This window comes from Apus apus, chromosome 2 (genome assembly GCF_020740795.1).
Source record: "Apus apus isolate bApuApu2 chromosome 2, bApuApu2.pri.cur, whole genome shotgun sequence".
Classification (NCBI taxonomy): Eukaryota; Metazoa; Chordata; class Aves; order Apodiformes; family Apodidae; genus Apus; species Apus apus.
In genome coordinates this window covers 133603902-133631322 of record NC_067283.1, presented here as the reverse complement: position 1 = coordinate 133631322, position 27421 = coordinate 133603902, and the positions used below count along the sequence as shown (strand labels likewise).

The 27421-nt window shown below is 45.7% G+C and overlaps 1 protein-coding gene across 1 annotated transcript in view; it reads right to left on the bottom strand.

Moving 5' to 3' along the window:
• Window positions 1-10452, bottom strand: part of SDC2 (syndecan 2) — a 58238-nt gene extending 47786 nt beyond the window's left edge. The window contains exon 1 of the mRNA XM_051610355.1: window positions 10144-10452. Within this exon, the coding sequence (XP_051466315.1) occupies window positions 10144-10203 (60 nt within the window). The 5' untranslated portion in view covers window positions 10204-10452. The remainder of the gene's footprint in view (window positions 1-10143) is intronic.
• Between the last annotated feature and the right edge of the window lie 16969 nt (window positions 10453-27421).

Below are 27421 nucleotides of genomic sequence, written 5' to 3'. Positions count from 1 at the left end.
ACAGGCCACTTGGTTAACAGAACTTCCAAAAACCATCCTTTATAACCAGGGGTCACGCATTTCAAATATGATGACCACATAACTTCACACAGATTGAGAAACTATGACTTGTCCTGCACATACTCTTGTCTAAACACTCCCTGAATAAACATGCATGGCTAAATGACATTAGCATCATGGTAATTAATCATGTGAAGCTGGAAAGTGCCAAGCTGGTGATTAAAATGCAAACCTGTCTCTGCCCTCTGGTGCCTTTGTACAGCCCTGAATCATGCGGCCAAGGAGCATCACTGCCACCAGCTCCACCACCATTTTGCCCACCTGCAACACAGCCAGCCCTATGGCTGATGCTTTCCTCCACAACAGATCCTGCTCTTGACGGGCTTCAGGGCTGTCCCCAAACAAAGCACAGTCCAGTAACCAAGCTGAGAGGGCAAAGGCCAAAGAACTGGTCCCGGATACATAAATCAGTTAAGGAATGACCAAGGAATGAATAATAGAGCCTACCAGCCCCCCCTTCCATTCAGTCAAGTTTATGTAAATATAAATTATAAATTTCATTTAAAAATTAATCTGTAACTTAACTATAACAATGTCCAAGCCCCAAATCTGAATGCTTCAGGGGGCTAGAGGGGGTTACACAGCCCAAACAGTAACTCTGAGGTCCAATACACCTTGTGGACTGGCAGTAAGAAAATTGAGACATTCAGAATTTTATGCCTCTAAAAACTCAAAACCTTTTTTTTTTTTAAGCTCTTAAAAGTCGCAGCTGAGTTTGTTCTAGCAAGCTTGGTTGTTGGGAAGGTTGTTAAGATACACAGAAACATCCACCTCCAGTTTCCTACCATTCCTTGTTTTGCACTCCTATTAGGTGACACTACTAATTGTACAGCTGCTACAGCTAGCTGCCAGAGACTGCTCTAAGGAGGCTTTCCAATTAAGTTAGCTGAATTAAATAACAAGAGAGAGAGATTAGCTTTTTCTGTGTATCTCTAGGAAGCCACAGAGAAATTAAAAAAAAATACTCTTGCTAATCCTCCCTCAGGACCCCTTCATCTCTGATCACAATACAAAAATGCCATGTGAGCTACTCTACTACATGGGAACTGTGCCAGCTCTGACTGTCTGAACAGCCACAACCTTCATGGCAAGGAATCCTACCTACTTTTTTGGAAACTGACAGTGTCTGCCAGAAGAAGTTTTCTCCTCAGCCTTCCTCAAGATTCCTCAAGTCAAATACCTGTACACATTTAAATCAGTGGAGACAAGATCTTCAGATGTTATGTGAAACAGCAAGAAGTAATGTGTTACGACAGAGACTCCTATCTGTGTATTATAGAAGGATCACATTTTTTCCCAAACTAAGACTTTTTTGTGTCATAACCCAAAGTTACCTAATTCCTCCAGTGCACATACAGCAGATCAGAAAAAAAAACAAAACAAAAATTATAGGCACATGACCTTGGTAGCACTACTAAATATTTACAAGCCCAGAAGACTTCTCTAACGCACAGACGCAATTCATGGTTCTCAAAAAAAGTATCAGAAAACCTTCATCACTACTAAGTTTATCTGGATTTTGGTACACAATAATTCATGCCACCAGACAGAAGACAAATTACAGGTGTCCACCAGAAGAGACCTACAACAAGATACCAAGACACCAGCTCTTGGTTAAGTGGGAGACATACAGTCAAGAATGCAGCAGTAGTGAAAGCACAAAACCCCAAACCAGCCAAGGGTAGAATAAGCTTTTCAGGATTTGAGTCACAGTAAGAACAGGAACAAAAGGAAAGAAAGGTCATTTCCCCTTTCTAATGCCCTACAGTAACAAAAGAGAGAAGTGGCATTTTCAGCACAGCAGTACAATTAAGAGCACTGTCTCAAACCATTTTAGACCTGATGCTCCTGCATTATCAGGAGCTCAGAAGTTCCCTCCACCTAGTGAGCCCCAGTACTGTGGCAGGGCACACCTCTGCCGCCCCAGCCCAGCAGAAAGGCTGCTTATCACTGACCCTAAGCCTCGGCAAAGGCACAAAGATCTTCCCTTGCAGAACATAGCTCTGCTCTTCAACTGGGCATGGCTGCTTGGGCTAAATGCCACCAGAGAGAAAAGCATTTGATATGCAACACAACTGGAGACAGTCATACTCAACTTTAACATCCTGTCTCCTCCAATAACTTGTACCTGCACACTTTAAGGAGACAGGTCTATTTTTAACAGGTGGCCATGATACATACTTCTTTCACCCCTCAAATCCTGCACAGCTAGAACATGCAATGAGATTTCCAATCATTATTCAGTATGTTGGAAAGATGGCTGTTAAATGGTATCAGTGTATTTTTATATAGTCAGTTTTCAGAGTTGCCAATTGTTCAACACCCTCATATCATCTCCAAACTCCAACAGGTGCTCTATGCCACTCTACAGGGAGGACCACCACTCCTACAAGAGCAGAAACTATCTCATGGTTTGCCACAGGGCTTCCTCACCGACCTCTCACAGAAACACAGAATCCTAGGGGTTGGAAGGGACCTTGAAAGATCATCTAGTCCAACCCCCCTGCCAGAGCAGGATCACCTAGAGCACATCACACAGGAACGCGTCCAGGCGGGTTTTGAATGTCTCCAGCAAAGGAGACTCCACAGCCTCTCTGGGCAGCCTGTCCCAGGGCTCTGTCATTCTCACAGGAAATAAGTTTTTTCTGATGTTTACATGAATGGTGTGGTGTGGGGAGTGGCCGGGCGAGGTGCAAGGTGGGGAGGATCGCGGCTGCAGGTGAGGCTTTGGAAATCTGCCTCACAGGCATCGCTGCAGAGCCCTGAGCCGCTGAGGGGCCCCGAGAGAATTAATGCATCTTTGGACTCCTGAAGGAAGAACTTTCCTGATGGGACCACTTTCAAGGGTGGAGTGAAAAGCAGATTCCCAGAGATCCAGCACTGACGCTTGAAAGGCATTCTGTGTGTTCAGAGATGGAAAAAGATGAAAACCAAGCTGGTTTCCTGGAGAAGGGAGGTGGGAAACACTTAATGGAACTTTATTACTGTGGAACCATGTTTTAAGTGCTTCTCCTAGACATCTTTCATAAATACTCTAGGTACTAGCAGGTTGATACGATTTGAAACCTGGCTTATCAAACAGTTTATACTGGAAGAAGACTGCTTGGAATATGACATTTTTGTATTGTTTCTGAAAGTCTACCAGAAAATTCCATAGACATCTACATGTTACTTCTTAACTCCACATCTCAGTTCAACTACAACAAAACTAGTTTTTGAAGTGAATAGAACCAGAGCCCTTTTGGAAACTTCTATTGAACATGAATCATGGAGAAGAGCTTGGCTCTGAGATGCAATTCTCACTCTCTGTCAAACCCTCTAGAAACTTCTGGAGACCTCTGCTATGTTTTCATGCAGCAGAGAGACGTGTCCACCAAAGCATTTTGGTCAAATTTGGACTCGAGGGTGTCGGTTGATGAAAAGCTCAACATGAGCTGGCAATGTGTGCTTGCAGCCCAGAAAGTCAACCATGTCCTGGGCTGCATCAAAATAAAGCAGGTCAAGGGAGATGATTCTGCCCCTCTACTCCACTCTTGTGAGACCACACCTATCCGGTTTTGGGGCCCTCAGCACAAGAAGGACATAAAGCTGCTGGAGTGAATCCAGAGGAGGGCCATGAAGATGATCAAGAAGGCTGAAGCAACTCTGCTATGAAGACAGGCTGAGAGAGTTGGGGATGCTCAGCCTGGAGCAGAGACAGTTCCAGGGATACCTTGTATCAGCCTTCCAGTATCTGAAGTGGCCTAAAGAAAACTGGGGAGGGACTTTTTACAGGGGTGTGTAGTGATAGGACAAGAGGGAACATTTTTAAGCTGAAAGCAGGTAGACTGAGCTTAGATTTTAGGAAGGAATTCTTTAGTGTCAGGGTGGTGAAAGACTAGAACATGTTGCCCAGGGAAGTTGAGGATGCTCCCTCCCTGGAAGTGTTCAAGGCCAGGTTGAGTGGGAGGTGTCCCTGCCCATGGAACTAGATGATATTTAAGGTCCCTTCCAACCCAAACGATTGGGTTGGACTCTACGATTCTATGAACAAAGGGAGGGACAAGAGCAGACATATCAGAGAGGATCCTGGGAAGGCATGGAAGGAGAGATGGAAGACCTCATCAGGTTATTCATTCACATGGCAGGAAGTACATAACATTTTAAATTCTCTCTTGAAACATTCTTAGTCTTGAGGCCACACCAGTCATGCACCCAGCTGCTCCCCGAGTTCACCTCCCAATCTCCATTACTTTAGCAGCACTGCTTCCTACAGCTTTGCAAGACCATTACAGTTACAATTCTGAAATACACTTCAAAAAATAAGGATGGGCCACTTCAGCCTGATCTGAAAGGTGACAAGTGACCTCCATTAGTGTGGAAGCACCTCTGGAGAAAATTATGCTTTATTATGGTTAATCAAGCAGGAACAAAACACATCTGACGACATAACATTTAAATACAGACAATACATTCTGGTTGCTAACCACAATGCTCATTTCTGAACATTTTGATTCAGCTCCTGCGTATACCACAGGCTGCTTGACCTTCTGCAGTCCCTCTGTCTCCTTGCCATTAATAAGAGCACAAAGTACGTATTTATCTTCATGCTTAGAACTCAAACACAGCCAAACAGGTTTTTATTTTAACTTTCCCAAATGAATTTACCTTTGGAACAAAACAATTTCACTTAAAAGGGAAATTTTTTAAGTTGTTTAGATATAACCTAAAAATAGTTATTTCAGATGGAGAATCCAGCTCAGGCTTTAGTTAAGCACAGCACATGTAACACACTAATAGCCTATCTACAGACAAGGCCAAGTTCTGCAGATTCATCACCACCTTATTAGTCATGTCACTTCAAATGAACCCCCTACTTGAGACATCAACAAAAAATGGTGCAAAAATACTTGTTGCAAATGCTTGGTAAATGCCAGGTTTTCTACTACTGCAATAAGTTTTCCAGTATTTTGTATTTCTGCCTAAATATCTTGTCTGCTTTTAAAAGCATCCCTCAGGGCTGAGCTAATCAAGGAAGCAACATAAATACATAGAACTGTCATTATTACAGGGTCAAACACTGATGCAGTCTTTACTCAAGAGACTGCAAATTACACTTCAATGTGAGCAAGAAAAACCTTTTTCCCAAATCACTGAATAGTGCCATGTAACCTATGAATAAATTGCTAGTCCTGAAAAGATTACAGACAGCAGTTTACTATAATCTTGTAAGCATCAACTGAAGATAACGAAACAACGAGCTGTTTGTAGAGCAGCCTACAGTAATTCTCTCATGCTTGCTATACAGTATGGAGAAAAAACAACTTGCATATGGACCCAACTGCTTGCTCAGGACTTGTGCATCCTCCTGCAGATGCAGCAGCACAGAGACCATCTTTATGTCTTGCATTCAAGTAGGGTCTTACATAGGGCCTTGAATAAGCCTGCCAGTCTCAAACACAACATTTCTGTTAAAAATCATAGCCAGTCAAGTCTATTGAGAAAATAAAAGAGTACTTTTCCATAACTGGACAAGAGCCCTTTGTTCAGCCACCAAGCCTTACTAAAGCCTGTAATTCTTAGCTATAAGGAAAATGTTTAAACTGGTCAATGGCAAAAGTCAATTTGGTGAGCTAATGGAATTAATAAATGCCATCCATATGCCTCTGCTTGACATTTTATAAAGACAATTGGCCATGAAGAGGAGAGCAAATGGAGAGCTCTGCAAGCAACTGGCTGGTCCACAGGGAGCTCAGCTGTTGCAGAGAGAAACAAACTCTTATCTAGATTCCCTGGCAAAACTCTGTGCTCCCCACAGGGATGGCAGGTAGCTTTCCACCATCCTCTCTGGAGGCATTAGATGGTAATTGTATATTTAAAATGGGGCTTCTCGTAACTCACACCTCTGCTAGCCAAGAAATCAGGCTTAGACCTCTGCTAGTCAAGAAATTAGGCCCTGATCTGGTCATCCTGAAATTATGTCTAAGATTAGGACCACAGAGACTTATATCCATCACAACTTAAAACAAATGAAAGGCTTACAGCTCATTCTCCAAAGTCTACCATCTTTATCCCATTAGCTGCAGCAATTGCCTCAAACTTACCACAGAGGTATCATCCGCCCAAGAACCACAACCCCAGTACCTGACTTCAAACCCCAAGATACTTGTTTCAACTTGTTCCTGAAGACAAGGCTCTCACCTACTCCTCAATTAAGGATCTAGAAAAAAATGCAGAGAAAATATCTCTGCACTTTAGGCCTGAATATTAAGTCAGTTCCAATGCAGACCTCGGGGTAAGATACTAAAAAGAGAAGCTGCTTCAGTGTTTGATCTCGGGTCAAGAATCATCTGTTCTTTAGTTTTTTTTAAAGATAAGCTAACCCAGGAGAGAAACCTATTCCCAGAAAGTGGCTCCTGAAAGCATCCACATATGGAGCAGCTTCACTGCAGCACCAGAATCGTGATAATGGAGACTGATGGCAAAACCCAGAGATCCTCTGAATTTCCAGTGCATGGCAGAGCAGGCAGCTGTTGAATGGGAGCACCCAGATGCTCAGCCAGAGCAAGGGAAGCAACCATGGCAGATACTGCTGGCTGATTCCAGGCACTGCCAAGCCACAAACAGCAATGGATGGATATTTATTAATTCTACAGTGAGAAGAAAAAGCTCAAGCGAGTTGGAGAAGTGGGAAAATAAATCAAGGCTAAAAAATTCCCTACTTTTTTTTTGAAATTTGCTTGGCAATGCAGGTTTAACACACATAGGAGACACATGCATGGCACATAAATCTGAAATGCCATCCATCTCTTCAGCCCTTTTTCTCTTTTCTTGTCTAATTACTATCTCCAAAGTCTAGATGCACTAAAAAAACCCAACAAACCAACATTCCTCCTCTCCAACACACAATTTTCCAAATTCCAAAAGCGAACTAACCACTAGAAACTAATCAGGAAAATTACAGCATCATGCTTCTAAAATACTAAATATTTCCGAAAAATGTACCAAAAATTATCCTTGGACCATCCTTCAAACTATATTTATGCCAACAAACCAGTACTCAGAAGCTTCCAGAAGAACCAGAAAGACCACCTGGTAAACACTGATGGCCCAGTGCTCTATTTTACTGAAAGCTTAAAAAACAACCCCACACATGCATTGCTGATATGAAGCAAAGTCTCCAGACTCCAGAAGCCTCACTGAGGAAGAGGAGAGGGGCAATTAGCCTTCTGCTAGGAGGGCAGCACCGTGACGCTGTGGTACGTAGCATGACCTCCTAGCCAGCAAAGTTTCCCACCATGCCCTTGGGGTTGCAGAGAGGATTAGACCATCACACAAGCTCTGGAAAACCATTCGTCCCACTGCTGCGAACCAGGATGAAACAGAAAGGTTTATCAGCCTCTTCTGAATGGGAGCTGACACATACAGCTGGATGCTTGGCGCTGCTCCCTGGTGCTATTAAAATCAGCAAGAGCTGACTCCTGCTATCATCAGCACCAGACCCAACCTTTTAAAAGGCACATTAGGCCCCTCACAGAGTTTGCCTTTTCTTTCCAGCAGTTTTATGTTGCTCTCTTTCTCCCTCCTAAAAGCTAACCAGGAAACCTTTAAAAGGTACCTAAAAAGCACATTTATTTTTTTGTCATTCAGCCAAGCCTGAGTGAACTCCCTACATCTTTCCAGGCCTGCCAGGTTTACTAGTCCCCACTCCAACTCAGCATCTCACCTGTGCTGCCCTGATGGCAGCAAACCACCTCACAAGCCCTGGCTATGATCTGCCAGCTTTGACATGGGCAACACTTGCCACCACGCACAGGTTGGCATGAACAGGTTCAGCTTCCCCTCGCTGTGTTCCCACCATGTTCCCAAATAGCTGTTCCCTCAGGGGTGCTGGCACAACACACCAGAGCACATCTGAAGTCCAACAGGCCATGTTAGGGCACACAAAGCACACACCCAGCATGGACAAACCCCTCCCAGGTTCAGTGACAGGTCTCATTTCCAGTACATTTTTAACACAGCTCTAACATCTACTTGGCCCACCCAAAGATGTTTGCTGGTTACACCAAGTGAACACAGGGAACTCCCTGCTTTAGGAAACAAAATCTGTTGCTTTCACTTCCCCAGCTCAAAAAAACTCTGGATAATTTACTTCATGAGAAACAAGATTTTTACCTTAAAGCTATGCCAAGATAATGATAAAAAGAAAGCAGAACCAAACAAAGGGGAATAAATTTAGAACTAAAACCATTTGACAGTACTCTGGAGAGCCAGCAGGTATTTTTAAGCATCCATTCAATTTTCTCTTATGACCAAGACAGCCTTCTACAGAGACGACAGATTTGCCATCTATCTTTTCCCAGGGACTGGTCTACAAAACCCTACTTCAAGGGACCACGTAGCTCCTGCACAGTGAAAGAAAGAAAAAAAGGAAAGAGAAAAGAAAGGGGAAAAAGCCACCTTTCCTTTACTTTTCCAACCTCTCCACAACTTCCTGGCAGTAGTGAGGGCACCACACCAGGGCCAGGCTGGCTCCCCCTGCCTCACTCTACCCCTGCCCCCCAAGCCATGCTGGCCCCGTTAACCCTGAGAACCTGCCTTCTGAGCTGCTGCGGCGCCTCCATCCTGAGGCAAAAAACCATAAAACTTAATGCTTTACTAATTACTGTGGCAGTTTAATAGTTACTGCACCATCAGAGAACTTCGTGATAACAGCATTTCTACAAAATTAAAGCATATTGTACCTCATTAGCCAAGGGTGTTTCTGCAGTGCAGTCGCATTTAGCGGAAACAGGAGTTGGTGTTCCACACAACCCTTTTTTAATTAGTCCTGAAGAAAAGTGTTTTGCACTTGTATCCTTAGAAATCCCTAATGATGAGCCAGGTTTCACGAAGGCTGTGACTGGGCTAATTTATACAATAGCCAGGCGACTTCAAAAGTTAACCCAAGCTAGTGACGTTATTTAGTTCAGTGAAGCGGCTCATTTTAATTGGATTAAATTGTCATGGTTTTTTAATTTCATCCCGAAACCTCAATTTATTATTTCCTAATATTTGCCCAAACACTGCAACCGTGTCATATGCATGCCCCCTTCCCTGAAGACAATCTCAGATCCACCGATGGAAAAGCCTAAAACCCCTGACCGGCCTTTCCCGGCTCCCTGCCGCGCCAGGGTGGGAGCGCTTCGCCGGAGAGTGGCTTTTTCCCAGAGGTACAAATCCGGGCAACGGAGTTAATTGCAGCGAGCAGAGGTCCCCGCTTCGTAAACACACTGTGGCTGGGAAAAAGTGTAAACAGCGGCATTACCCCGAGCCCCTCGCAGCGAGCCCGCAGGGGCCGGGCCGCGGGGCCAGCGGCGGGGTCGGTCTCCGCAGCCGGGACGGGCGGCTGGCTGGGAGCGCGCAGCGCTGCGCGCCCGCGCCCGGAGAGGCAATGAACCCGAAGATTGTTTAGGGGTCCTGACTACGCAGCCAAGGCAAGTTACAGCTTTGTTTGCCTTTCCCCCCCCCCCCCCCCCCCCCCCCCCTCGTCTTAGCAACGGGCCGGGTCGGGTTGATTTTACAAGAAGAGGCTCCGGGGAGCCGCGGAGCCGTTCCTCGTGTGCGGCCGCTCGCACACGGCGCGGCCCGGCGGTTCCATCGCGGGGCCCGGACGGGTACAGAGCCCCGCGGGATGCTGCGCCCCGAGGGCTCCCGGACTCAGCCCCGCGGCCGCCGGGCAGCCCCCCTCCTCTGAGGAGGCAGGGAAAGAGGCACCGAGGGGGCTCCGGGACCGGCAGGCGGCTGGGTCGTCGCGGCAAACTTTCTGTGAGGCTCGCTGCAGGGCGGCAGAGCGCTCCGCTTGGCTTCCTGGGTTTTTTCTTTAGGGGCAGGGGGTGTATCTTGTTTTTAGAGGGTCTTTGCTGTTTGCAGAGCGCTCAGCTATCAACAGATGCCCCCGCCAACCCGCCCTCCGGCCCGGCGATGCCGCGGGGCAGGGCCGGGGTTGCGCGCCCCGCGCTCTGCAGACGGAGCCGAGACGGCCGCCCCCGTCCCGTCCCGTCCCGTCCCGTCGCGTCCCGTCCCGCCGTCTCCCCGCTCCCCTCCGCCCGCCCCAGCACTCACCGGCTGCCCGGAGGCGCAGGCCACGAAGCTGACGGTGAGCGCCAGCCACACGCCCCGCATTATTCCCGCGGAGCCGGCGCGGCGGCGGCGACCACCTGGGCCGGGCACAAAGGAGAAAACCGGGGGGCGGCGGCGCTCGGCAGCGCCCTCCGCCCGCCGCGCTCCTTCCGCTCCTCTCCGCGCTCCGCTCCGCCGCTGCCCGGCGGGCCCGGTGCTGCGCGGCGCTGGGGCGCCCGGGCTGCAGGCTGCGCGCTGCCGGCTCCGCCGCCCTCCTTCCCTCCCTCCCTCCTCCTTCTCTCCTTCCCTCCGCCCCGAGTGCGCGGCGGCGGCGGCGCGGCTCCCAGTTAAACCCCGCAGAAATTCCTGCAGGATTACAACACAGATTGGCAGCTCCCCCAGCCAGTGGAAGGAGGCGGCGCGCCACCGCCGCCGGCTCTCGCCCCTCGCAAATTCAAGCAACTTTCCCCCCCCCCCTCCTTCCCTCCTCCTCCTCCTCTGCCGCGGTCTCCCCTCTCTCGTCCTCCCCCCCAGTGGAAAACATGAGCAGCGCCGCGGGCCGACGGAGCCAGGGTTAGCCCGGCATAAAATCAGGGACGTGGAAAAGCTCCCGCTTTTCAAGGGAAATCTGGCCGCGGCCGCGTGTTTTTAGCGCTCTGCCGCCGGATTTCGCATCGCTGCTCCGGGCCACCCTCCCGAGTTTGACCGGTGGCAGCATCAAGTGTCGGGAAAAAACAGGACGGAGGAGCTATAAAATGACGGGGAGAGGGGATATCCTAAAATACCAGCCCATTTTGGATCGCCTCTTGGCTTTCTTTCCCAGCATTCAATGTTTTGGACTTTTCTCCCTCAACAAGACTAGAAACTTGAAGGGTTGAGGAGGTGGCAAGTGTGAGACAGCTGTGATTTGCACCTAGTTTCATGGATGCAGGAGCTATGTCTTCAAAATAAATATTGCAGGAGTTGACAGACCCAAGAATGTGTGCTCCAGAAGCCAAAACAGGAAGTCCTGCTGCGACTAGTCCATCGTATTTCTCAACTGGGGAAAATGGTGGTATTGCAGAGCTCAGGAGCCTATGCCAGCACGTTTCCACTGCTGAATGTGCCCATATATTACATCAGTCATTGGACATGGGAAAGGAGCAAAAACCAGGAAAGCAAAATATGTCAGTCTCTCTTGCAAACTATCCCTTGTGATTTAATTCAGAAGGCTGCAGGCAGTGCTTCATAGCCTGAGTCAAGTGGTCACAAGGACTGCAATGGTCTTTTGTTTTAGAAAAACCTATCCCTCGAGCAGGACCCTGGCCCGGAGGGGCCAAGAAGAGCCCAGGGAGATTCCCTGGGCAAATATTTTTCCTACACACATGTTTTTCCATGCCCTTTGCCTTTCTTGCCCTGTGCTCTGTGGAGTGCTTTGGCCAATGGGTGGTGGTGAGATCCCAACTGCCTTCTGTTCCCACTCTGGTTGCCTTCCTATCAAAACAGGAATCCCATGTAAGAAAATAAAATCAAGTTAATTTAGCACAAGCAAACACTCACCCTGCTCCTCACCTTCCTGACCTCTCCCAGGCAAATGTGCACCCCTGGAGACCCCTGTGCAGTGAGGGTGCAGTGGCTGGCTCTGTGCTGGGAAGTGGCAGGACCCTTGCCCCCAGAGGGGTAGGTGGCCATGCCTGGAGTGCTCTTATCTGCACACAACCCAGTCTCAGGAACGTGATACCCCTCAGCAGTTACCACACTTGCTATTTCTAGATCCACCTTCCGGACATGCCATGCTGTTGATTTTTAGGCTGCATTCCCCACTGAAATCTTATCAGATATTCCATGGTCTTCTCCTCGTGGATGTCATACACAGATTGTTTAATATATTCCTTAGATTAAACAGATTGTTTAACAGAATCCTTCTCTTTTGCAGTATGTTGCAAATACTTAGGACCCAATTCTGTGTATCCTCTTCCTTGGTAGACAGCAGGATAGAAATCCAACTAGGCTACAATTCCTGCGCTGTTTGATGTGGGTGAGGGAAATGCAGTGAAGCAAAGAGAGGAAAACTCTGGTTGGGTCAAATCCGTAGGACCTCACATAGGCACAGGGTCTTGCAGGCACCCCCGTCTGCAGGGATGAGAGAGATAAAGAGGTTCCAACTTGCCCCAAGTCAAAGCGGAAACCAGAAATAGCATTCCTTATGCTGGCAGGATCCTTAACAGCAGGAAAACAGAACACCACATTAAAAACAAATAACATAAAAGACCAAATGTGAAGACAGAGAAGCTGACTACAGGAAGTATCCTAAAGATTGTCAGACAGCAAGGGGCAGGTGGTTTACTACAATAGGGTGTTTTTTTCAGCATTCAGACCTTTCAGACACATCTTTAACAAGTAAACCAAGATCACCTTTTATTTCATGTTACAATTCAAGATTATGAGGGATTTATGTACTTGGTAGAATCCATCAAAGACCAAAATACCAGCAAAGGGAAGGCCTTCCTCAGACAAGTACAAGAGCAGATAATGGGCTCCTCACAGACCACAAATGTCCATACAGGCAGTATCTCTGAAGGACTCAGGGCTAAGACCAGCAATACCTCCAAATGCCTAGACGCATCCTTAAACCTGGGGTGGAGGGGGACAATCTCTGATGCCAAGCATGAAGCTAAGCAAATACACTAATACTAGAAGAAGCAGAACTGAAGACCAGAAGTGAGATGGATGATTTGGAAAGATAGGAATGAGTGTGAGGAGGAAAGAAAAGAAATAAACCTTGTAGGCCACAGAAATAACAAAAGTTTGTCTTGAGACCAACTTGTTGCCTCCCCACACTCCTGGAAGCACTGTAGTGCAGTAGAAGCTTTTCCACACACGGTCCCAGGGAGAATGGCTGTGCTACCTTATCACAGCCAAGTGCTCTGGCATTGGCTCCTCTTGTCAACCTGATTTTATAGGGACAGAGGCAAGCGGAAACCCCAGTAAAAAACTGAAACCAAGTGTTTTTAACCTAAAAGAATAATGTCATGAGAACTGCAACAAGAGGGTAATAGGAGTCAGGCGATGAGACAGGGCTGCCAAGATAAAGTACCTGGGTGTTTCTGATGCAGACTGTCAGGCAGCGATCACTGCACTGCCTTTGTGCCACCCCGAGAACCCCTCAGCCCTCCAGTAGGCACCAGCCACCTGCTCACAAGCTTGACACCAAGTCAAACCAGGCTGGAGTGGGATTAAAGTGGGATTAAGGGACAGACTTCACCAAAGGCCATTTAAAAAAAAAAATAAAAATCTGCAATGTGTGCTGGAAGGATCCGAGGGGACTTTGTGTGTAGTGTGTGCCCTGTGGTTATTAAGTATAGAAAAACCCCAATTATAACCCAAATGTCCACCAAATTTGAAAATTCAGCTCTGGGTCTCTCCTAAGGGGAAATAAATCTTCTGGATTTGTACTTTGTGTTCCTGGCTCTGGCTCATTTGCACTGTGCAGTCAAAGCACTGAGTGACTTCACACAAACAGAAACATTTCTGAAGTTAGGAGTACCTCAAAGCACAGACAGGCCTTTGCAGGACCCTTTTAGTGGGATATGCCATGGACTTACTGGAATTTTAGGGAAGAGCCATGGTTAGGAAGAGATGGGAGCTATGCAAAAAGCAAGCTTGGAAATCTTGAGGAAAATTATTTCCATTGTACAGCTGCCAAGGGACCATTAAGGATAAGTGTACTTAACAAGTTCCCAAGAACTTCCCAAGCATTCATCTCTGCATGGCCAACTCCTCCAGGTGACTTGCACAAGCTGCAGGGCTAAGGAAAGAGATTATATGAGGAATAGCTAATAATGCCGTTTCTCCATTAAGATTTGGCCAGTAATACAAGGAGGACACTCCTTGTACTGTGCCCAAAGCATCAGTGAGCACAGCAAAACCCTGAGCCTCACGCTGCAGTCAAGCAGGTGATGAGGTGGCTTTGGCTGGAGCTGACATTTGTTGTATAAATCATCAGTGGCAGTGCTTGCACCCAGGATGGAGATCATAAGAAGTGGCAAATTTTCCCAAATTACTCAATTAGGAGTATAACCTGTGAGAAGGAAGAAAGCAGCTGACATTAAATCTGTTTGAATCCGTCCTGGCAATGGTCTGAAATAAACTTGCTGAAATATGTCAGAGAACAGTTCAGAGTGAGATTTATTACTGTATCCCCAAAGTTCCAAATTTTATGTTTCTAATTTAGCAACAACAAAACTAGCCATCACTTCTATTGAAATGTCTGACTAAATATTTGCAGGTGCAGTCATGTTCATTCTGTATTATAAGCTGAATTCAGGGATGTGTTAGGATGGGACTGGTGTTCGTGGGACCATTGAACCGCAGGAGAGGTGGCAGCAATTTTTGGTAACATGTCACTCAATGGTTCTTTTCCGCATCAGTTCTTAATAGTGTAATTATATGAACATGCAGACTTCTTCAACAGGCTCTTATTCTGTGGATACCTCTTCTAAGCATCCCCCAAATACTCTGGGACATCTTTGTTTCTCTTTGATTCAAAGGCCTCTTCTGCTATGCAGCTTCTGAATCATGGAGTTCTGCAGGTTATTTATATTTTTTCTATCTATCTGTTTGTTCTGGTTAGATATGAATACAAAATATGTCTCTACAGAAATGGGTGCTTTTTCATAGCTAGAACAACAGCATGGCAGGAGCTAAGGGCACCATTAAGCAACCATTGCTTGTTGTGTCTTCTGTGGCACTGCCAGGGCCATACAGTAGTATTGTATGTTGTTTATAATGTGGTGTGTAGCTTTGGTCTGTATTTGAATGCAACAGAAAGTCTGAGCTTGGCCTGCAACTTAGCTGAGCAACAACTGACAACAGAAGACTTGCAAACGAAACTTTTTTGTTCAATTTCTCTGGAAAAAGGATAATGATGAGGAGGGAGGTGAAGTAGGACAGTGAAGACCATATGTTTGTCCCCTGCGTGAGAGGCAGCCTGGAAGGAAAAATGCAGGCATTATGGGCAGAGCAGAAGCAGCAGCCTCCTCAGGGACAGGGAGCAGGGTAAAGCTGGCCAGGAGCAGCCTGGAAATGGGGCTGGTTTGTGTTTGTCACTGTGGAACAAAACGGGTGAGTATCGATACAAAGGCACACAGAGATAAACCCTGGCTGAGGGCTTTGCTTCAGCAATGGGTGCTGAGGGGGATGCTGTAGGCAGGGGGGACCTGGAATTAGCCAGCTTTCCAGGAGACTTAGGTTCAGAAAGTCATTATTCCTGCCTAGAGGGGGACATCTGAACCAGTCACTCATCCAGATTCAAAGGTGGCCTTAACACTTGACGTTAAAGCTGGCCTGTGACAGTGCTCCTAGAGCAGGTCACATTCCCTGCCATTCGTCAAGTCCCTGGAACTTTTAAATACATGCCCCAAGTGCCTTGCTGATTTGAGGGGTCTCTTTTCCAGGAGAGAAGCCTGCCAAAAACCAAAAGCAAAGAGAATGATATAATACTGACAGTGAGCGACACCAAAAATTCATGAAACTTGACTAAAGAAATTCTACATTCCCAGCTTTGGCTCTGGATATTAACTGGCGTAAGAAATTCAGTGTTGCTTTGTGCTGGCCTCCTGAAAAAGGTACAATTTACCATTCTGCCATTCTAGCCAAGGCTATTACATTTTAAATTTTATATTTTTTTTTTATTAGAACAAACTGTACCTTAAAATAGAAAAGATCATTCTTTATCTCTGAAAGTTTCATTCAGAGTCATGGCTCAATATTTGCCTGAGATATTTGCATACCTGGAAACATCTCATATGTGATGATCCCTGCAAATGAAATGCATTGTTGATTTAGTTTATTATCCCAAAAGATGGTATCGTGGTTAAGGTTTGTATGTGGTACATCAGGAGAAAAATATGGAAGAGTTGAATTGAAATGGATTTTCATTCTGCCAGGTATACTGCTGAAGTTAATGAAAGTCAGTTAGACATACATTTGGCTGCTGTTGCTACCTGAATAATACAAGTAATAACTGAGACATCTATTCAATTCCTGATGAACATGAGTAATTTCCATTATCTTAAAACGTGTAGGAGTTATGAATTATAGGTGCAGAGATTGCCCAACACTTTTTCATTATTATATCTTGTTGTCAGTTGCTTATACATTTGCCAAAGTTTAATGCATCAAGCTGAAATTTCTTATGCTGGATATCAGCCTCCGGCTGACTTTTATTTGTTTTGTTTTATTTTTGTTTTGCAAGTTTTATCAAGAATGGTGCATCTGTATCCAAGAGCAAGGTTAGGAGCAAGTATGTTATTTTGTCTATGTTAAGCCAAATTCTTTCAAATATTTCTCTGAGAAGACATTTCACCTCCATGCATGGAAGCAAAAAGCAAAAATGTGGCAAAAGCAGTCAACCAAACACCAGAAATTTGCTTTTCAACACATTTGGGAAACTATTCCCAAATTTGGATGATGTCTAAGCATTACTATCTTTGCAGCTTGTACATGCTCGGTAGTAACTTGTTAAATTCTGACATCTAAAAATCCAGTCTAGGCCAGGCATGTTCCAGCTCAGAGCCACAGAAATGTCTCTGTGGTTGGTCTCCAAATAAAAGGGCTGGCTGTAGATTTCCTCTCAACACTTGCAAGACAAGGTCTGCTGTGTGTGCCTGCACAGTGAGTGGGGAGAGGAGGGTAATTCATTTACTCATGGAGGAATAAAGAGAAGGGCAGTGGCTGTAGAGCTAGAGAGTGGAGAGGAAGAGGGGGGATACAGGAAGGGAGCATCATGGTGGGAGAAGGACAAGAGTGAGGGCAGAGGAAGGCATTGTCACAGAGGGGCAAGTTCCAGGGCATAAGAACCACAGTCTGTGATCCCCACAGGGGAGGGAGGAAGGCAGGGCGATGCAGTGCCTGGGGTGGCTGGGAGAAGGGGTGGGAAATGGTCCTGCTGAAGACAAGATGTTAACTGCCCTTCATTGGGCAACTGTGTTCTCAAAATGACACCACCAGATGTAAGGCTCCACGTTTCTCTGCTGTCAGCAAATAGCGATGGGGAGATGTCTGTCTGCCCCAACACTGCATTGGCTGATCAGCATAAATAATGGCCTGTGTAGTGAGAGATAATGTTGTCAGTAAGATCCATGCAGCGTTTTGTTGCAGAAGTTGAAAGCTATGGAGAGAATGACAAAGACGACTGTAATTAAAGATGGTATCAAAAGGCATTAGCTGCAAGGACAGCTTTAACTCTGATGTTTCTCAACTCCAAGCTCTTTGCTTTGTAGCTGAAGTGTTTTTATAGCAAATGTTTTCTTAATGCTACTCTTAAAATATAACACATGACATGTCATACTTGGGTTAACTGATTTCTGTTTGGCCCTGGAAATTTGTACCCATATTATTGTTTGCACACATTAAAAAAAATCACTGGAATTAACTGATATTGCTTATAAGCTCCTGAATTATGGGAGCAAACAGATACTGCAGGATTTGCCAATATGTTATACCGAGCTAAGGTTAGCCCAGATTTGTGTATAATTGATGAAAGTATGTTAAAACAGTATCTGTTACCTCTTGCCTACTAATACTTTATTGTTCAGATATAAACATAAATATATTTAAAATAAACATAAATTCCAACAGCAAGTGAGCATCTGTCTATGTCAAGCCTTATCACAGTTGTTTGGGTTTTTTTGCATTTCTCTTTCTCTCTCAGTTGGTGTTTTTACCTTCTCAGGATGGAGCTGGATCCAGAGTCAAAAGAATAAAAGATGTGTTCAGGTCATAAAAGTTTTAGCATATTTATTCCAATCTCAGGGTATACATTCTCTAAGCATCAAAACAAATTAGCTTTCAGTACAAGAAGAGTCTTTGGCCTGGCTGTCTCTAAGAGGAAATGCAGCTGGACTTTTCATGCTGGAGATAAAAGCTTAATTTTCATGTTTCAAGCTTTTCTTTTTTTTAAATGTCATTGCAAACTCATAAGGTATGAAGACATTGCTTATTAGGCGTGAAACAAAATAATGACCAATGTCCCTCAGTGCCTGTAGAGCAGCCTCCAGGGAAGTCTGACACACAGGTGAGAAGAAACCATCGCCATGAGATGCATGGTGTGGGGCTTCCCCTGGCTGGAGCATTCTCATTTTGGGTTTCTGAAGTCGAAGGGTAGTACACACATTGTCCATAATGACCAGCTTCCTAACAATAGTAAAATAGGCATTATGTGGTGCTGCAAGCAAAGGACAAATTCTGAATGAGAGAAAGTAAGTTCAAAGCATGTGATTAAATAATGGTAGGCTTAAGGTCTTAATTCTCCTCTCACACTATGTAAAGCAGGAGTAACTCAATTGTACTCAGTGAAGCTACAGAGATGTAAAATGGCATCAGAGGAGAATCAGGCCATTGTTCTCTGCAAAACTCACTGATAAGACATTAATTACTAAAGAGAAAATGCCATCAAAAGGATTTTAAATGCTTTGCAGAACTCAGGAGACAAACTCATTAAGTGCTCTGTCGTACAGGGAATTAGTTCCAAATTTGTGAACGCAGAGAAGGCAAATGCTGCACTACAGATAAATGGATGGTGGTTTTGAAAGCCTTCTCCGGAAGGCCTACTTTCTTTCAGAGAGGGGGCCAACCCCACCCATTACATCTAGAGATGTGAAATAATTCCAGATAAAGTAAATCACCCTGAACCTTGGTCTATCTCACACACTGAATCTCAGCCAACTGCAGTTGTTTAAGGTTTGTAAAAGTTCACTGGACTCTGTTTCCTGACCAGCCTGTCTCCCTTTCCTCCCCTCCGCTCCCAGCTCTCGTCTTAGGTCAGGCCAGCTTGGAAGCAGAAAAGCAAATAGCAGTCTGGCAGCGTCATGTGTGGTCTTTCTGACTGAACACCCAGTTCAAGTGCTAGAAATCTCACTGGGGAAAACCCCAGCCCTGGGGATATGATCAAGTCTATGGTAAAATTCTCATTAGATCTCTCCAAGGGCAAGATTTTACCCTCATCCTCAGGATAGTCCCCAGATAGTTTTGCAGACCCTGGTTGCTGAGATTGCGTGACAAGTATTTGAAGCTTCTGATGTCTTTTTGAACAAAAATCCCAAGCAATTAATTCTCTATTAAATCCATCTAGGAGGAGATTAAGCTTAATATACAAGAAAGAACAGCAGAGGAATTGTCAGTGAAATGGGAAAACATGACCATGTCTCAGGGGATGGCTCTCTGTACCCCAGCCACCACACAGGCTGTGTCCTGCTGGAGAACCCTGGGTGCTGATACTCTCAGTCCAGCATCCTGGAGGTCTTGAAGGCACAGCTTTACCACAGGCTTTAGCAGTGATGAATAGGATGAATAGTTTTTCCAGCTGCCGGTTGCTTTGGACATGGGCAAAAGCCCTGCAACAGGGCATTGGGAGTCAGGCTTCTTGTGGCTGAGGTCCACATCCAGCTGTGTGATGGAATGTGGGAAGTGGGACAAGAAAGAAGATGCACTTGTCATATGAGCCAGGGGCAAAGTGAGGATGCCAGGACAATACGTGCCTAACACATGAGCTGTGTGCAACACTGTCCTGTGATCTGATGGGGTGACTGTGTTTCTGTCACAGGATCTGCATGAAGAAGAGAGTCCTTTCAAATGTCCCCTACATCCCAGCTCTTTCTTATCACCGTTGTTCAAACCCAGCCACTCGAAGCAGGAGAAGGTTCAGGCTATGTTCTTGCCATCACTGCGTACTGATCACACGTTGGGACTGCTGACAGGAGCTCAAAAGGATTATTCACAGTCCCTTGAGCTGCCAAAGAGGCCATCCACTGCAGAGTGGCAGGAGTGGTTCCCTGGCTCACGGGAGGACACGTGTGCCAGGGCAGCAACGGCCTCGGCTGCAGGACCTGCCTTGTCATCCCCATCCAGCCCTGGGCATCTGCACTTTGGATTTCTGGTGCCAAGAAGATTGACATATACATAGCCATAGTAAAAGTGGTTGTGGTAGCACAGTCCCACCCCTCAAAACAGGAACAGCTTGTTCATTGGCCAGAGACTGCCCCAGTCAGTGGATGGTTTGGCTGCACTTGGTTGGAGTGTTGTGGCTGTCAAGCCTGTGGTATAATTCTGAGCAGCAGTGCAGATGTTACACCCACAATTATTTTTTTTAATCTATCCTTCTCCAGTCAAGAAGATCAACTCTGATCAAGTGAGTGTGACCACACAGGCATGTGGGCAGGGTCACCAGAGGTGCAAAGTCTTAGACACAAAATGGGGAATGACCTGGAGGGTGTCCCCCTGCTCAGTTGGAGGAGGGTAGAGGTTTTGGTTGTCCTGTTACAACAGTAGCATTAGCTGTGGGTGCCTCTGTGCCAGGCTCTGTTGCTTACTGGGGTGGCACCTGCCCAGGCTGACTGCAGGGGGTTGAGACCATGAGTGACAGGGAAATCTGTGCCATTGGCTAGCAAGATTCACAGCATGAAGTCCTTCAATGCAGGTAGCCACTGGCTACCTGGAGCACATCTGACCTGCTCCGTGCTGTGTGTAATCCCTGGAGGCAGTAAGAGTACATTGGGATGGATCAAAGAACCCAGAGAAGATGTGAGCCAGAGGAGTCAGCCTGGTTCTAGGCTGTACCAGAAGTCAAGACAAGGTCAGGAAAAGGCTTAGAAGCAACCACAAGGGGTTTATTTCGTTAACAGGTGGATTCATTGCAAACACTGCCTGGGGTAGCCATTTATTGTGTTAACCCTCAGCTCCAAGGCCAGTGAGGACAGTGGCGTTATCCAGCAGCAGGCCAGGGAGGGGGAGAGCCCTAGCAGAAAGAACATATTTTATTGGAGAATGGTATATTTTGAATCCACATTTACAGGGGACCTCTTTTAGTAATAAATTTATACTAATCAGGGAAAATCTTAGAAATCTCCTTTTACTGTTCTTGCAAAGGCACCTTTTAAAAGCGGGCCTAAAAGTGGATTAATAATATATAGTAAAAAAGAACTAAGGCAGCCAACAGCAAAGTCATGGTTGCACTGCTGCAGTGTCCCACCACTGGGCATCAACTTGCTGGGTCTGCATCCGTTCCAGTGTTTTGTTCAAATGCTGAATTGGGAGGCATAATTAAACAGATTCTGATGATGGTTTTTAACACATGCCAGCTGGATCCCAGCCAGTGTTGAAGCAGTAACATTGTGCAAACTCATGGTCAATGATGACTTTGATCTTTGAAGGGCTTTGTAGTGGCGGAAGGAAATGGGAGGATAGAAGGGAGGGAGAAGGGTGCAAGCAGTGGGGAGAAAAAAGAGTAACATGCACTGGAGTAGGAATTATCTCCTGCACCTTGATGAAGGCAGTGGGTGCTTTCTTCCTTCCCCTCTTTCTTTATGTGAGGCAGGAGGCACAGTCATAAATGTTATCATAAAGGCCCAGTTTTGTTAATGGCAACTCATGTGAGCAACAGAAGTCCCTTGAGTATTCCCATCTGTGTCCCATTGGGATTGCCCTCTGAGTGACTTCGTCTGCACACTGGCTTTCAGTAGCTGGCCCTGCCAGTATATTAATATGCAATGGGCACTGGACAGGGTTGGAGTCCTGCATGATAGACCTGAGCCTAAGGTGAAGAAGACATCTTCTGTAGCCAAGAAGATCATAAACACACGTGCTATCGAATCATCTGCTTAGACATTGCCTGAAATGCTACAATAGCTCTTTAGGCACAAGGAGAATTGTTGCTTCTGTCCCACAAGGTTCTCCACTTAGATGTTGCATAAACAAGGATCAGGGATAATGGACAACAACCACTGGCAAGAACGAGCAGAGAAGGATGGTTCTACGCTTCTGAACAGTTACTTTAAATTTGGTATTAATTTCCTGTGTTAACAGTTAGCAGCTGGCATGAAGGAGAATTACATTGTCCTTTTTAAGTCTTAGAGATATACAGATGCTCTAGGTAGCTGATGTTGCTGATTTTCAGGTGTAATTATTGCTGTGCCATTGTCAGCAATGAGCCCATGTTCCTGAGCTGTGTTGGAGGCCTCTGAATATTGGTGTGCTCTCTATCAAGTGAAACTCACTTCAGAGATCGCAGCTGCTTTTACTCCAATATTCTTATGAAATTCTTCACAGAAATAAGATTGGCTTGGCAAGTGCAAGCTGCAGTGCTTCTGTATTGGCACAGGAAAGCTGGAAAACCTTCCTAATACCTTCACTTTGGGAAAAAAAAAAAAAAATCTTTATTTCCCTTCCACATTCTTCGCTAATGTTAGATGATGACACTCATGGTTTTTCCCTCTTTCTTCTTTTCTGTAATGAAAGACATTTTTGATTCATTAAATTCCAACTCTGTAAGGACACATTTAGGAGCCATGGGGTTTTGGTGTAACTCCTAAGAATTTAAAAGAAAAAGTCCTTAATGAGTTCTCCTAGCTTTTGTACTCACAAAAGATGCTGTCAGGGAGAATAACCTTTATTTTAGTTCAAAGCCTCCAGCAGATAACTGAGTTAAGTAACTAACCTTGCATCAGCTCAGCTCCCATAGATATCAATAATCATCTATGCTCACTCCTCACCTGCTCTAATCACAACATGAGGCAACTCAGCATGAATTCTGGGGGGAGTATTTTAAGCTAAAGCATTTCCTCCATGACTGAATGCCGGTAGTTCAGTTTTGTATCTGAGCCACAAGAAAACAATAAGCTGGAGAAGATAAGCATGTTGTTTACAGGATAGTGCCTGGCCCTGCTATGAGGAGACCTTGAGCTGGAATGTAAGTACAAGCAATCTGTGAATCAGTCTTGCATTTTATGCCAGCCAGGTCCTCTGTGTGGACATATTTAATTGATTTACAACTGACTAATAGCAAAGAAATTGATTTAAATTAATTCTAAAGCAATTTAAGTGTGCACAAGGTAGCTCATCCTCTTAATTAAAAATCCTATTGATGAGTGCAGGTTTTGTGTTTATACAACATGTATTGCAGCGTTCTTCAGGTAGCACACCTTGAGGTCTAACAGCACAAATGGCCATGGCACTGAATCCTCCAGAAATACTGAGAAGTACAAGTGCCACGCCCTGAAAAAAACATCCTGGCAACAATGTTCATCGTGGGCTTAAGGTAAGATAATTTCCCAGGTGCCTCTCCAATATGGCTCACACAATTTGAGCGTCTTTGCTCTCTGCTTGTGTTTGGATGTGGAGGCAGGTCTGCAGAGACACGCTAAAGGACGGCAGCAGAATCTCAGAGGTTCTCCCTCAACATCATGGAGACCCTGCTGCACTTGGTCACCCTGTGGCCTTGCCCAAAGAGACCCAAAATCACTGCAGGTCTAACTAAAATGCACAGTCTCCTTGTCGTTCTTTTAGTGCTATAACAAAATCCTTGCTCAAAAACTAGGAAGGAGGAACAGCTCTTGCTGCTGCAGCAGGAAGGACCGAAGCAAGTTGGCAGCCACTGCTGGAGGAGCAGCCTGTTCCCACAGTGCTCTCAGCTCTCAGCTCCTGTCAGGCCCCTGACAGAACAACAGGTCTGAGTTGTTTGCACCCCACAAGGAGCCAGGAACCGGGCCTGCAGCACAGCTGAAAGGGCTACTCTGCTTCAGAGGTTGCACCAGTGCCTTTGCTCTGGTACCACCTGCTCCTGGGATGCTGCTCCTGGGATGCTGCTCCCGGGATGCTGCTCCTGGGATGCTGCTCCCAGCACTGCAGGGAGCCCCTGGCAGTGCAAGGCTGTGCTGCAGCTGAGATATTTGCCACCTGCATTTTTAATTGGATTTTTTCCCAGATGAAAAGACACATGTGCACACATAAAGGTGATAATGCTAAAGAACCACCTTACAGGTCACTGAATGACCTCAGCTTTCACTGACAAATGTAGAACTCTCAGCTTTACAGTAACAACAGAAACCAATAATAAATGCAACATCCTGTAATGGGCACCTGCTCTAACTGCAGTAACACAGCAGCCATCAACAGTACTTCCTGCACTTGCTCTTCTGGGATTGATCCTCCACCTAAAATAATGACACCTTCATTGGTTTGGGACTGCAGGTGACTCAGTCACAGCATGGAAAGGCATTTGTAGGCATTTATCCATCCAAAGCTCTTTTTCTACAGCAAAGTGTATTTTTGCTAAATTAAGATGTTAAGGCAGGAGATCTTGGTTGGAATCAAGGACTTGTTTATGTGCAAAAGGGAAACAGGTCAAGATAACTAATCTTTTACAGCCATGTCCAGTGAAGTCCCTCTCATGCCAGCCAGCTCTGGGGGATGGATGGAGGGAGGACCTCGTACTTGGGCAGAGGTACAGGCACAGTTGTGCTGCACACAGGCAGCTGAGGTGTCACCCTGGGAGAGTGTGCATGGCACAGGCAGGGGAGTGGCAGGCACATGGAACATAAAATAGTCTTGCAAGAGCTCAGCACCTGACTGGGAGTTCTGACCTCCTGCCTTGGCTCTGCCATGGGCACCTTGTATGAGGCTGAGCCTTCAGGCAGCCCGGCTGCAGGTGGAAGGAACAGGGGTGGGAGCACTTCTCCATTGCATGGGAAGAAATTGGGATGGCTCACTGAAGACTGGGAAGCTGTCACATAGCAGGAGCAATTCAGACACAATAAATATAGCCCTGCTTTGTTGAAAGGCCTGATATGTAGGGTACTTGAAAATGTTGTCCTCTATAGATAGGGACTCACCTCTGCATCCCAGAGGAGAGCTAGACCAAGCCTGGTAAGAGTAGCATTTCATTACAATTTTCCTTATGCGGTGAAGTATTATTTTCCGAAATACTTGATTAAACTAGTCACAATTTTCCTTGAAAAACAAGATTACTGCTGTCCTTTCTTTTGGACTGCTGCTGTGTCCCTGTAAAGGTGAATGGGAGTTCCTAGGAGATCCATAGCCATAAACAGACCTTGCTTTTTCAGTTGAGTTTGATGGCTCGCAAAAAGTTGCTCCTCCCTTAATGAGCCTCTGGGAATCCAGTTGTGTATTTTTTTCCGAATCTGTGATGCACATATGTATCTATCTGGCATCCTTCCAAATCTTTTCAAAGATAAAATGTGAGATGAACATCTGGTTCACACTATTACGATCTTTATTAAACACTAATGTCTTCTCCAGAAAAGCACCATCTGCCACAGCTCCAGCCCTTGTTTTCCAACATGATTTTTTCTTCAGAAGTACACAATGAAATAAATCTCCACCAGTTAGAGTCCCCAGAATTTCCTGAGATGAAAAGGCATAGTGACAGTAGTAGGGTCCCCGAGTTGGTTTGATTCAAAAATCCTAAGTTATTCTTTAACTCAGTAAGAAACCATATTATCAAGGATACTAGTTCCATTTCACATTACAAAGAATTCTCTTAAGCATTTTGATAAATCCATTGCCAAAGGGTTTGGTACCTTTTCAAGTGCTTAGAGCACTGCGCCTGCAAGTCCTGATAGTCAAGATACAGATTTTGCAGAATCTCTCTTGCTTCTCACAAAAACTTTGGTAAAGAGAGACAGCGTGTTAGATATTTTTAGGAAGTTAATTTTCATGCCAGTTCAGTCCCTGTATTTATGTCCCCTGTTCTTAAGCCCAGTGGTAGACAAAGGCCAAGGGAGAAAACAGCTCTGAGCTATCATCCACTCACCTTCTTCAGAGGCAACAGGATTCCACCCATTTCCATCCATGGTCAGGACACAGTCCTGAGTCACTCATGTCTTTACATGACATTCAGAGATTCACCTCACTCTGCTAGGGAGCTTAAGTGTCTAAATGGATTATAGTCTCCTGGGCTGTGAGGCCCATTCTTGCCCATTACTAAAGCAAATCTAAATAAATGCTATTAAGAGGCTAAATTCAGTTTGCTGTCTCTTGGTGTTCCAGCATCTCATCAGTAAGAAGCTGTGTGCACATCACTCTGTGCCCAAGGAGCACCGTATAACTGATGACTTCAAAGGGCTTCGTAAAGCTCTGAGTCCTTAACATCACAGCTTTCAGCATCGGCGGTACTTGACTCCAACCCCTGCAGTCAGTCCTGCCTGGAGAAGACAAGGCTGAATGAGCATGTTTATCCTGATTTCAACCCCCCTCAGGTGCTGGCAACTGAAGAGCTTTGCACAGAATGAGCTGCTGCGAGGATCAGTGTTGGTTTTTAGGCTACAGGAAAGGAGGGAGACCAAGATGGACTCAATCCCTCCACCTGTAGTTGACTGAGGGTCTGACTTGACAAACAATGGCCAGGCAAGCTCTGCAGGGAGTCCTTCTCAACTGCAGGCTAGGAGAGGTCACTATTCAGAGGTCGCACTGGAATGGGCTGCCCAGGGGGGGTGGTGGAGTCACCATCCCTGGAAGCATTTAAAAGAAATATAGATGTGACACTTAGGGACATGATTTAAGCACTGAACAGGTAGATTAGGTTATGGTTGGTGGATTTAGGTTATGGTTGGACTTGATGATCTTCAAGGTCTTTTCCAACCAGGATGATTCTGTGATTCTGTAATTCTAAGGTCCTTTCTGTCTAAAGAGACTCCCAAATTCTGAATCTGTACCCGCTGAATAGTTCATGTCAATGGCAGGAGAGAGGGCAGATGAACTCCACCAACACCACAAGAAGATGTTTTCCTTCACTGTGATACCCGAGAGCAGCGCCCGCACCCCCAGCTCTCTGCAACAGCAGCATGCAGCTATGCTTGTATTCATAAATTCTTGCTGTAAAATATATTTAGCTGCCCCTGTACCTGTACTTTGTATGTTCAGGCACCAGCAGTGCAGCATAATATGAAAACAGGCAGGAAGGCTGGGCCTCCTGCCCTTCTTTGCCAGCCTGCTCCTCTGGGGTGCCTTCCCTGCCTCTGTACCTCTCACAAGATTTTGCTGGGGTTTATGATCACAACAGCAACCAAAGGAATAAAGAAGTGTAACCCCACCATGATACAACTCCCCAGGGAAAGTGTTATGGGCTATTCTACATACTATACTTCAAAAATTGCATGTTTCTAGTCTGGACCTGCTTCTTTGAAGAGTGTTAGAAAGATGTACCACATAGTGACAATATACTAGAAAAGGACTATGCTGCCTTAATGGAAATCTGAGATTGATGTCAAACGTGCTGCTGACAAGATAAGAGTGCTTAAAGGAAAACCCTTGGGATGTATAAATGGTATAGGGGACTTTCATCAGAGCTATGACCTAGTGGGTGGAGGTTCACACTTATATTAACCTCACAATAAGTTTCCCAAAAGTGAGGGGTAAACAAGTAGAAACTGAGATTAGAGAGTGGGTGAGAATCATTCGGAGCCAGAAATGCTTTCTCACACCATGGTGGAGGTGGGGAAGGTACAAG